A 13,043-nucleotide genomic window follows, 5' to 3' on the forward strand; every position below is an offset into this window, starting at 1 on the left:
CCTCTATGTGGATGTTCACATACCCTGCCGTACAGGTGAAGTTCACTGTCAGAATGCAGTTGTTTTGCGTGTTGGTGATTAATTACCCAGGCCTTGTATAACGTTAGCTCCGTCTTGTTTCCTTGTCTTTGGCTAGGCAGAATCTCTGTGTTTAGCTCTTGAATCTGGTCATCATGGAGCAATATTTATTGCACATGACCTCAAAGAACAACATTGTTGGCATCCAAACACTTGTAGACCTTTAACTTCTCTCATGTAAAATCACTCGGAGCTTCATTGAGATTGTATATTTGGGGCTGGATGCTTGGTCACTTCGTCTTATCCAATATTCATTGGGAGGGTGCTATCGCAAATGGAGCTGTCAGATGAACGGCACTCACTTTAACGTTAATTTTGCTGAATTACTGTGCTTGTCACTGGGTGACGAGCTGTTATAATATGCTATATAAGCATTATGTAAAAAAAATATATATATAATATGCAAGTAATATATCTTATTTCTAAGACAACAACAAACTCTGCACCGCATCTGGTGTCAATCCCTCGCTGTAAATGCTAGGGCTCCCGGTTGCTTTCGGCCACCTCCCTGCGCGCGCATCCTGAATGTTTACAAACATGGTAATTGGTCTATATATGAAAATACATTCACCATTTTCTCACCCTCAAGTAGTTTCAAACCATTATGTGTTTGTTCTGTTAAGCTCAAAGAAGGTTTTTTTTGACCGGTTGACATCCATATTAGAAAAACAAAATACTACTGCTGTCAAGGGCTACCAGTTTCATCAGTAACACTCTTCAGAATATCTATCTACATAAAGAAACTCAAACAGGCAACTTTAATATTTGCAAAAAACAGCACTTTAATATTAAATAGAAAATATAAAGTAAATACTGTTAGTACATGTAGCTTTTCAGTCATTCATATCAGTGCTCTTGTGGTTTGAAACCTATGTAGGAGATGACGTACCGCTACTTTGAACTACAGAAGAATGTGGACCCTGAGCGTGAGGACAGTGCACAGTTTAAGAACGCCTTCACTGTCCACCCCATCTCTGAACCTGCTCTGATGTATCGCCTACATAAGCGCTACAACCAGATTGAATTGGACTGGACATATGCACAAATTCAGCACTTACAGGTATGTTACAGTAGCTTGGTTTTAGGTATGGTTACGCTACTTTTTGTGGGTGACTATAAAAGGAAGCTTGTGACCAGCTCTTTTAATGTTGGGTGACCATTAGAAGATATCATAGTGTGACCTTAGATCAATTAAAAGAACACAAACTTTAAATCTATAGTGGAGTAGAATGCACAACATACTTCTGACACTCGAATACCCTGTAAGAAGGTCTAGTGGCTGGGAATGACCTTTTTACAGTGTCTTCTATAGTGTTAATGTTGTGTTTATATAGATGAATATGGCCTCTGTGTAAATGCACAGTATAGTTAAGATCTTATTGCCACATTAGATCATTATGACAACATGATATCGTTGCCTTCAGTGATTTCCTGAAGATAAATACCAAAAAAATAACACAACTGGAATAACTACAGCAGTCGCCATCGTCAATCTCATATGAAGCAAGAGATCACGATGAAATATGATGATGTTTGCAGATGCTGTAGTGCTGTCCCATTTCTTAGGGTTAAATTTTGACGCCCTTCCCCTTCACACTCTTTTCAAGGGCCAGGGAAAAGGGGAAGGAAAGGGGTAGGGGTACAAAAATAGAATTGTGATTGGGCCTTAGTAGTAAAATGATTGAACTGAATGCTCTTCTGAATAGCAATTTTGGGGAAAGATCTTGACGTTTCCATGCAGTTTCCTTGTTTATTGCAGTTGTCTACTGTTTATTATTTGCATTTATCTTTAAAGGGCTGAAATGTTCCATAGGGCTGAAAAACGACTATCAAGATTGGCATTTATCAACCTATACTTTACAACCTATACATATGCTTGGTAGTATTGGCCAGAATGTACATATTGGGACTGCATCCCTACATATTTATGCTAGTCTGACTTGGCAAACAGTATTTTAAATTTCAGTCACGCTCAGTCATTTAGTTGACATTTTTCCAAATGACTTTGCATTTAAAGTAATCATTTGGATGTCTTGCTTTGATGCACAATATTCATGTCTGGGCAAATACTCTGCAAAGGTAATGGTGCAAGGTGTTTGCAGCCCTCAGCCAGACATCATTCATCACATAACAGCAGGAAATAAACTTGAAATGAACCACCTTGGTCTTTCAGCTGCCTTCAAATTGGATAGGATGACTTTGTCTTTGACTCAAGGAGGAACAGAGATACAGCTCCTGAATCAAAATGACATAAGGACAAGTTGTTCCATTTACCAGTTTAACAATACATACTCATAACAGTGGCTTCTTCTGTTCTTTTGACTCCAGAATCAGATCAATAACATAAGTGAGCTCACTCCAGAGGGTAAAGCTGGAGCCACCTGGCCCATCGGAATCAACCCACCATTCCGACCCAAAACCCGCTTTGAGGTGATCAACTGGGAATACTTCACAGAAGAGCACATTTATTCATGTGGCGACAGCTCACCAAAGTGTGAGCTTCGAGGAGCCGACCGGGCAGACGTCAGTTCAGTTCTGGAGACCGCAGTGGGCCGTCTGAACGAGCGATATCAGCCCCAGCTGCGCTTCCGTAAGCGCCGTCTACTCAACGGTTACCGGCGATTTGATCCCACAAGAGGGATGGAGTATGTGCTGGATTTGGCTCTGGAAGCCTTTACGCAGAAGGGTCACAGTCAGGTAATCGCCAAGCGAGTGAATCTGCTAAAGCCTCTCAGTGCTGTGGAAATCATCCCCATGCCATATGTAACGGAAGCAACACGGGTGCAGGTGATCCTCCCTGTGACCGCACATGACCAAGACTTTGTGGGCAACTTCTTGGACATGTACGTCATGAATGCTCTGGATACCCATGACAATGCTCTGCTCACCTTCTTGTTTGTTTATGACCCTTTCGATGCCCAAAGAGTCAGTCAGACGGATGTCTTTGCTGGTGTTAAAGCCATGATTGGTGAGGTAGAGAAACGTTACGGCGACGTCAAGATCCCTTGGATCAGTGTAAAGACTGAAGTTCCCTCACAGGTCAAGCTAATGGACATCATCTCCAAGAAGCACCCAGTAGACACTCTGTTCTTCCTGGCCAGTGTATGGACTGAGGTCAACGCTGACTTTCTCAACCGCTGTCGGATGAATGCTATCAGCAATTGGCAGGTCTTCTTCCCAATCCACTTTCAAGAGTACAGTCCTGCTTTGGTCTACCGCGACCAGCAGCCTTCTGCTGCTTCATCATTTGCATCTGAAACTTTGCGTGATGGCCACTTTGACCGGCACGTCTTTGAAGAAGCTTGTTTTTATAACGCAGATTACATGGCTGCCCGCACAAAGATGGCGGCTGACATCCTGGACAACGATGAGTTGCTGGAGAGCATGGATGTCTATGAGATCTTTGTACGTTACTCTGGGTTGCATGTGTTTCGGGCTGTGGAGCCGGCGCTAGTACAGAAGTATGTGCACAGGGAATGTAACCCACGCTTTAGCGAGGACATCTATCACCGCTGTGTGCTCAGTAACCTGGAGGGGCTGGCCTCTCGATCACACCTAGCCATGGCTTTGTTTGAACAGGAGCAGGCCAACAGCACCTGAACCAACTAATGCTGCAATGTTAAGACGAAACAAACTTCTTGATTCTGGTTTAGGTGGCCTTAATTGACCTACTGATATTGCTCCAGTCAATTGCACCCTGATGCTGTGAACGTCTTTGCAAAGATCATCCAGTGAACTCAGTTTAACGAAATACAATGACGATGCCTTGCTGAAAAGACTAGTTCACATTACAATGAACTTTGTCTTCATTTACTCATGCTCACATCGCATTCAACGTTCTTTTTGGACAAAACAGTTGAAGAATGTTATTGGTTCATACAATGAATGTCAAAGGTGATCATTTCTTAAACATTTCTTCTTATGTGTACCACATGTGAAAGAAATTCAGGTTTTGAAGTAAGCCGGTTTCCATTTTTTGGGGTTTAAGGATTTACATACAATAGAATTGATCTATACATGGTCTAATAGTCAAGAATACCTCATTTAGGCAGTGAACGATATTAATGATATCATCTTAACTAACTTCAAATAAAAATGAGTTTTAACTTGTTTACATAGCTTCCGATGACTGAATGCAGGAACCTAAAGTTCATAAGTGAAAAGCTGAACAAATTCAGTCATCGTTTATTATGTGATCATGTCAGACTTCAGGTGGTTAGTAGAGGTTCTACTCTCAGCTACAAGAGTAACTTGAGCCATCTTGCTTCCTTCAGATATGATTGTATGACCTTTGAACAGAATGTGCTGAATATTTCAGAACTCAATAAACATCATCTGTGAAAGCTGATCATGAATAATGACCACGATGCACACATGAGTTGTTTTTTTTTAATCAGGTATCTAGAGCTGTATGGACCTAAGCAACACTGGTTAAAGAGTTAGTATTTGGGTAATAATTATTGTTACCAGCCATTTTATTAACCTCAAAGTACATCAGATAACTTTATATATCCTGCATACTCAGATTTGAGTGTGTATATTAAAAATCAATGCCAACGCTCAGATTTACTCATTCATTTTCCTTCGGCTTAGTCCCTTTATTCATCAGGGTTGCCACAGCAGAATGAACCACCAATTTATCCATCACATTTTACAAAGCGGATCCTCTTCCAGCTGCAACCCAGTACTGGGAAACACCCATACACACTCTAACACTATGGCCAATTTAGTTTATTCAATTCTCCTAAAGCGCATGTTTTTGGACTGTGGTGGAAACCGGAGAAAACCCACTCCAACATGGAGAGAACATGCAAACTTCACAAATCCCAACTGGCCCTGCCAGGACTCGAACCAGCGACCTTTTTACTGCGAGGTGACAGTGCTAACCACCATGCCACCAGATTGTTCTTTTTCTTTTTAAAGAACTTGTTGATGTTGCATAGCGCCATGTCAAGGTCTGAGCAAAGTTATAGAATTTTCAGGTAAATTAATTGCTACTCTCTTACAGGCTCAAGAAATAAAGTTATGTATTGTTTTTAACCTAAAAATCTGAAACATTTGGCTGTGCAGAATTTCATGAGAAGGAGAGGAATCACATACACACATGGAGAAACGGTCTAAATCAGGCTCACAGTTCTTTGCTCTAATACCTGTTCTGGTCTGACATCAGTGACCCAAAACGCCACTGGGATTCATGTATACCCAAAAGTGACTTGCCATATATGAATATAGGGGACTGTGAATCAGGCTTGAGAATAGGTCTTTACAGATAATAATACAGGATGTCTATTCTTCAAGTACAGACTGCAGGAAATGAATGTTTTACATTACTAACTTGGTCTCACCACAATTTGGTAAATTACAATTTCAGTTTCCTCTTCTATGGGCTTTTTAGCTCCGAGGTGAAATGCTAAACACAGCTAAACACAATGTATATTTACAGGGCCCAAAGAGATTAGTGTGGAGCGGTGCCTGACTTTATGTATGGCGTCTCCTTTCTCTACACTGTTGCATGTCAGAGAAACGAGGGGTGGTCCTGTGCTTTAGGCAGGATAAGAGTAGAGAGGTACTCAAAGGTTCTTTCAAAGCCAAGGGTGTGGTGTTTCCTTATTGGCATAATGAGGTGTTTAAAAAGAGTAAGAAAGAACAATACTGAATGGCATTAAAAGTGTGATTACAAAGCAATGTCTGTTAGAGAGATGATCTTTTACTCTCAGCTACCACAACTACATTATCAGACCATGTTTCCCTTGGAATTTTCACATTAACGCAGGGGCTTTCAACTTTATTGATTCGAGGCCGCCCTTTATCCAAGACGATGTTCAAAGGCCAACATGTCTATGCTGAGATGTGCCTGGCACTTATGTTATATAGTATATAGACAAACGAATGAATGCTTTTATAGCACTTTACTGCCAATAGCAATACACTCAAAGCACTTTACAACCATGAGGGGTCTCACCTCAGCACCTTTTACTTTGCAACTCCACCTGGATGATGATGCAGCCATGGGACAGGACGCACCAGCTGCAGGTAGAGAGGGGAGACAGTGATATAAATCCATTTCAATGGATGGGGGTGATTAGGAGGCCATGATGGCAAAGGGCTGATGGAGTGAATTTGGCCAGGACAAAAGGCTTAAAGGGCAACTGAATCACTGGACGATTCATACAGGAGTCGCTGGGATAATTAGGTAAAAATAAATGCAGATTATAAGACCACGAAAGCGTTTTTTGACCTTGCATGCATATTAAACTGTTGTTGGAGACCCTTACAACCAAGATATGACCCTATTTCATGTATAATATGGGCTCTTTAAAGTAATGGATATGCATACAGCTCTGGAAATTAACGTGTATCCTGTCACAATTACCATGCAAAGTTAAACATGCATGCTGTGTGTGTGTTTGTGTGTGTGTGTGTGTGTGTACTTTGTAACAATATTGTGTGCCTCATCGTTGCACTTCCACAACAAATACATCAAATAATCATTGGGAAAATTCTAACTGTAGTAATTCTCAAAAACGTCATGTGAGATCTGGCCGCCTTCACGTCTGTGACTGTGCTGTTTATCTGACGAAGCCAGAGATTGAGATGCACTCTGACAGGCACGTGGGAACAGTGGGCGGGGAGAACTAGCATACTCTTTACGAAAAGAAACATGCAATTTTTAATGACCACTGAGAGACAGGATTTTGATTTAATGTCTCTTCCGAAGGACGGTGATTCTTAGAGCATAGAGTCCCTACTTTTGAACACATTTGCAACAGCAACCTAATTTGTTTCCCACACAGGTACTGGTCAGGCTCAACCTCACTTAGCTTCAGTAGCCAACCAGTCTATGGCTGCAGAGTTATATAATACTGTGGCACATTATGTCATAAATTAAATATAACGTTTGGATGATTGTTTTGAGTTTATAAGAAAGGGTTGCTAAATGCTTGATTCTGATTGGCTAATGAAGCCTTGATAAGCTGTGCAATCATTTACAGGGAAACCAGTTCCAGGTCTGTCTTGCCAGCTGAATGACTTTGGCTCACATTTTAAAAAGAAACTCACAACACACTTTCAGTATCGTGTTCCATTCACAAACTTTGGCAAGCGCTTGTTTATTTACATCCTCACTATCTTACACAGGCATATCTGTAGCTTTGATCTCTTGCTGAACAGAAGAAAACGAACAGACTGTGAGAAAACAAAACAAATGAAACACACAGGAGTTCATTATAACCATATTCATATTAGGCAGTTCTTAAACTAACAAATCAGGATCAAATAGGTTTGACGCTAAAACACTGAGGCCAGCTATACACACTGCCTAGATAATAAAAAATATCTCATTTTTTTCTTGAGAATTCACAATTTGTTTTAAAGTCATTTTAAAAGTAAGATTGAATCTGAATAGCAAGACTGATTACCATGTTGGTTTGGTTACTGAAACTGGCCCCTGATGGTTATAATAAAGATTTTAAAGTCCAAAAGTCTCTAGTATGACGTATTTAAATACGTGTGTGGCATTTAATCAAAAGTGATGCCAATTAGCACCCAATCTTGGATAATTTTCCCTTACAGAAGCCCTGGAGAGCAGCATGAGGCATTTACTGCAAATATGCTACGATTAAAAGCAGTAGAGATGCTAACACTAAACACTTGGTGGCTTGAAGAGCAAATTACTTTACACACAGAAACAGAAAAGCGTGTTCAGCTGCTACCACAGCAGCAACACAGGCAGATGTTTTACCGATATACAAATTCAAGTTGATCGTGTTCAAAATGGCTGACTATACATGTAGTACCCAAAAGACCCGATAGGAGGTGCTGTTGTTCCCCAACAGGCTCTGTATAAATTGTCAGTGTGCTTCTAATACCCACATATTAAATCGCAAAGTCTTTTTAAAAGACAAAACAAAACGACTCAACATAACAAATGACCTAAATGGCCTCTGCTATACATGTTAGGTTGATGCTGTATGTAGAGGCGATCGTGTCCCACACACAGTGGGCCACAAAGCAAACTCAGTGCTCTTCTGATCAAATCCCAAACTGTCAGAAGGTTTCTCGTGTCCTTGTATGAAAGTATAAAATTGTGTCCATGCAGCATGCATAGGTCTGAAAAAATACTCTGGGTGACTTCTCCCTCCTCATGAGAAGATGTGAGTGCGAGGTTCACAGGCACTGCAAGAACACACACCATCAGACCTGGACGAGCCATCCTTCAGCTGACAGTAAACCAAGGAGAATTCAGAACCATACTGCAGTGATCAAGCCGGGTGGCAGTATAGTGGATCCACACTTCAACATGTCTTCCCCTTGTTCATCCTTCATTCTTTAGTTTAAGGGACATAATGGAAAGCGATTGGAGCATGATCCATTTAGTGCAAAGACTCTAGGAGTCAAAAAGCAATTTTAAAACGCACAGCTAAGGAAAAATGGCGTGTCCTTCATCTTTTAAAAAGTCCTTCATCTAGTCAAAATATGTACACTCTTTTAAAAAGTAATTTAGACTTTGGTGAAACATCTGATGATGTTATATGGAGTGACACTAGTGACAGGCACAATTGCCCACAGGATGTCATTTAAACTGCACTGCTGAAACAATCAAATGAATACATAAATGCAGGATTCTCCACGATGGTCATGTGCACAAAATAGGTTTTGGCGAAGCATAAAGAAATGTCAAATGTTCCTAATTTACACTCAAGGTGTGTATCCCAACCTCTAAACCAAATTTGGCCAGGTGCTGATTCAATATTGAATCTTTCAAATATTTTGATCTGACATGCTGTGAAGTGCAGCATACGCCAAAAGCAAAGCTTCAAAATATAAAGGATCAGTGTTCACCAACAGCAGTTCAGATAGTGTTGAAACATCTTCTCAGACACAGTATTCAGTACATCACAATTTAACTGGCAGATCATATTTCCAAACATCCTGTGTCACTGGGATGATTTCTTCATATGTGAAAGCTTCTCAAATTCCTTCAAAGAAAGCTAACCATCATGTCAGTTCTGTCCTAAAAATGCGGCAACTACACATAACTCAGTAAGAGTAGAGTGAAAGTTGAGGCCAAATAAATGATCTTTCAACCGTATTCTCATTCAATGGTTGCAGTTAATGTGTTCTGCCTTTCTATGGCAGAATAGCCTTTAAAAATGTGATCAAAACAACCTCCTTCAATCTTTCCATGTTTATGTACACTGCTGACCTAACAAAGGCAGCTAAATGTCATTATTGTGGCAAACCCTGTAGGCCACAAGTTGAGTTAATACTTGATGATGCTCTCTTTAAAGCTGCCTCCCTCAAATTACGTCATACATACACTTTGAATAGAAGTGTAAATAATGGAGTTAATTATTGTAGCTCCACCACTGAACAGCATATATAAAATGACCTTTTTGATCAAAACGAATACGAGTGCAGACTAAATCTACGAGACAAAGCCGGCTCTGAAGTCTTCGAGATCATAATGCTGGTGAATGTGCGTGTGGTATTAAAAAACAGAAATCCAAATAGTGCACCGTGAGATGATTTGATCTAGAAATGGAAGACGCGGCAGCGTGATTGGCTGAAATGCACGTACTGTACAACGGTCCAGTATTGTAGATTGTAGATCACAGTGACAACAGCACACAAACCCTCATAACACTGTGGAAAGTAATGGCGAGTCCTCCACATGGAGGCAGTGTTGTCCCAAATGAGGCGTCCTGTTCGTGTGTGAGCTCTAGGTGTTCCTCAAGGCCAAAGCCTGTTCCAGCTCCTGTCTCCTCTGCTGAATCTTTGGGAAGTAGATTAGATAGACGGAGCGTGTCAGTTTTGGTCCAGTGCAGATATTAGACAATACAACCTCACAAAAGCCGTTCTAGCATCCTGTTTCATTGTTGGCCAGTAGTAGAAGCACACCTTATACTTTTATACCCTTACCTTACAATAAAAGTAACGGCTGACAGCCTCCTGAGACCAAGGCTGATGATAAAACTCTGCTCTTCTCTCTTCCTCCGGGTTCCCCGCAACATCAGTCATCAGCTGCAAACAAATCAAACGTGACAACATTAAGAAGGTGACACTGACTCAGTGGTTAGCACTGTCGCCTTACAGCAAGAAGGTCACTGGTTTGAATCCCAGCTGGACCAGTTGGCATTTCTGTTTGGAATTTGCATGTTTCCTTCAGGTGCTCAAGTGTTCCCTACAAGTCCAAAGACATGCACTATAGGTGAACTGAATGAACTAAATTGGCTGTAGTGTATGTGTGAATGAGTGTGTATGGATGTTTCCCAGAACTGGGTTGCAGCTGGAAGGGCATCCTCTGTGTAAAACATATGCTGGATAAATTGGGAGTTCATTCCGCTGTGGCAACCTCAGATTAATAAAGGAACTAAGCCGAAAGAAATTAAATGAACAACATTAAGATATGCAAGAACACACATGACGCAGGACACTAAGGCACTGTTAACATATGATAATAAAATCTAAAACTTGATCTACTTTCATAACTTATTTGATCAGACTGCTTTCATAGTGTTAATTAATGCTCAAGTGCTGGAATGTGTTGAAAGTTCCACAAAAGACCACCAGCTCCATATGATTTCAGTTGAACCACTGAAGTCACATTGAATGTTTTTAGAGAAGCTGTTTTCATCCTCCTATTTTCTATGATCATTTTGGAATATTGCATAAAAACTGCTTGATAGAAATGCCAAGATGCTCATAAACTTGAACTAAAAAAACATTTTATTCGATAAGAAAAATGTGCTTAAACAGATGGAAACCCTTTTAAAGAATACCAGTGTATGCATTAAAATGTAATTAAAGATTTCGTTATAAGAGATCATGTGATGATAAAAATAGGTGTGATGGCCGGCAATAAACGGACAAACCATATGGCTGATCACATTGTAAAAATGAAATGTTGTTTTCATTCTAAAACGCTTAATCAAAATACCTTCATCACAGTGTTGGAGCATTACTACCTCCAGAACTGTCTTTAGCGGCTGCACTCCTACAGAGTGTGTGTTCATTGCGTGTCAGCGTTATCTTTAAGTAATTTATAATGAAAGAAAAAGGCTCATGCAGCTTCTCTAACTGAAGCAAATTCTGGTTTCCTTTAGATATTTGTAGGCAGTTTTTCAGGATTTTGTTCTCTTTGACTCATTGGATGATACAGTATATTTTATGCAATATTCCAGTTTTGCACATAAATTTAATTTGCATCTTTGGATGGAAACATAGCTGAGGTTTTTGGTTTATTCTCTGAACTTTTTGCCATCGTTCCTGGCTATAGACACCATCATTCATTCATGGAGGGTCAAAGAGCTCTTAAATTTAATTTGAGATAAAAAGTGGTTCTGAAGATAAATAAAGATGGCATGAGGGTGAGTAATTAATAACAGAATTTTCATTTTGGAATGACCTTATTTTAATAGCAGGTAGAAAGGTATTGGATCTTGGCTGACCATAAGATCACTGAAAAGTCTATATGTGGCTTGTTTAGAGCAGCACATACTTTACTGCTCAAAAGTTTAAGGTATTTTTTTTTCATTATTAATTTTATTTAACAATTTAAATGAAATTATCCTGTTCATCAAGGTGGCATTTAATAAATGTAAAAAATTGTCAAATATTTATTTATTAAATATTTGTTTATTACTTATTATATGTCATTTTAAATCAAATTATTAATCCAGTCATAATCATTTTATTACTATTACCATTAATAATAATAATAATAATGGTGTTAATAATAATAATAATAATAATTATAAAAGTAATAATAGAGTGATTTCTGAAGGATCATGTGACTGAAGACTGGAATAATAAAGCTGAAAATTCATCTTTAAAATCATTGGAATAAATGATTAAATTAAATTATAAAGCACTATTGAACAGTTTTATTTATTTCATAGTGCAATAACATTTCACAATTGTACAATTTGTACTGCAATTTTGATGAAATAAACGCAGCCTTGGTGAGCAGGATAAGCTTATTTAAAAACATTAAAAAACTCTACTGACCCTAAACTTTTGGTAGTGTATTCTAGCAATAAAATGTATGGATCGGGTAATACAATTGATTAAAAAAATATCTTTTGTGTTCTTCAGCTCAAAATACACACAAAACAATCTGTAATCCTGGGCAACACAATGATTTAAAAGAACTATTTTGTTTCTGATGAAAAAGTAAATTATTCCTGAGATAAAGCAATACTTTTGTGTCTGACTTTACTTTAGTCCTCATTGATCCTCACAAAATCATTTTAATGCGCTGAAATCGGGAACCTTTTTTCAGAATAAATAAAAACAAGATATTCCTTTATGTTAGTGTTCTTTAACACATTATATTCTCACTACAGTAAATTGTGCATAATTAATTGCCATAACCCTAAATAAACCCTAATCATGCTGTTAATAAATGCTACTCAATACTTAAAGATATAATGACACTCAAAAAAGTGTAACCAGTAAACATTTGAAAAACTCTTCGGTAACACTTTGTATCATATTGTTTTTCAGTTTTAAAGTTTCATTTGTTTTAATTTCTTTAAAAATCACATTGAGCCATTGAAGCTTTGGTTTATATTAGTTGCAACTTACTGATCAAATATCTGCTAGAAGCTTCTTTAAATGTTGCTCAACATGTGTATTTTCTGTATCATTACCAGAAGCAAACAGAACTGCAAAATTAATTTCCAAACTCTCCTCCTGCCCCTCCTGACCTGTCCCCAACCAGATAGTCCCGCCCCAAACTCATGCTATTGGTTGAGGCAAAAGTTGACATATCAGACCACTCAAACAAACGGAGCAATGTTTTGAAACAGACACAGAGCTGCTGTGTTTACACTTCTTGTTTTTCAGCATTCAAATTTCATGCATCTGTCTCAGCATATTAAACTATTAAAAAAATATAAACTGTTCTAAACAACACTTCATCTTCTGAAACATATATTGTATAAATATCGAAATTGACGTGT

The 13,043-nt window shown here is 38.9% G+C and overlaps 2 protein-coding genes across 7 annotated transcripts in view; one reads left to right on the top strand and one right to left on the bottom strand.

Moving 5' to 3' along the window:
• The window catches only part of chpf2 (chondroitin polymerizing factor 2), a 12,274-nt gene extending 7,835 nt beyond the window's left edge, over positions 1–4,439 (top strand). The window contains exons 3-4 of the mRNA XM_087261631.1: positions 956–1,138; positions 2,407–4,439. Coding sequence (XP_087117757.1) covers positions 956–1,138; positions 2,407–3,678 — 1,455 coding nt within the window. The 3' untranslated portion in view covers positions 3,679–4,439. The remainder of the gene's footprint in view (positions 1–955; positions 1,139–2,406) is intronic.
• A 2,713-nt stretch (positions 4,440–7,152) lies between these two features.
• smarcd3b (SWI/SNF related BAF chromatin remodeling complex subunit D3b) overlaps positions 7,153–13,043 on the bottom strand; it is a 53,563-nt gene continuing 47,672 nt past the window's right edge. For 5 of the 6 annotated variants that reach the window (XM_087259650.1, XM_087259649.1, XM_087259647.1 and 2 more), the window contains 2 exons: positions 10,000–10,101; positions 7,153–9,853 (listed from right to left, as the gene is read on the bottom strand). In XM_087259650.1, the coding sequence (XP_087115776.1) occupies positions 9,800–9,853; positions 10,000–10,101 (156 nt within the window). In that variant the 3' untranslated portion in view covers positions 7,153–9,799. The remainder of the gene's footprint in view (positions 9,854–9,999; positions 10,102–13,043) is intronic. The other variant, NM_001127306.1, reaches the window with a different exon arrangement.

The sequence above is a fragment of the Danio rerio genome, chromosome 7 (assembly GCF_052040795.2).
Source record: "Danio rerio strain M-AB ecotype USA chromosome 7, GRCz13ab, whole genome shotgun sequence".
NCBI classification, from domain to species: domain Eukaryota; kingdom Metazoa; phylum Chordata; class Actinopteri; order Cypriniformes; family Danionidae; genus Danio; species Danio rerio.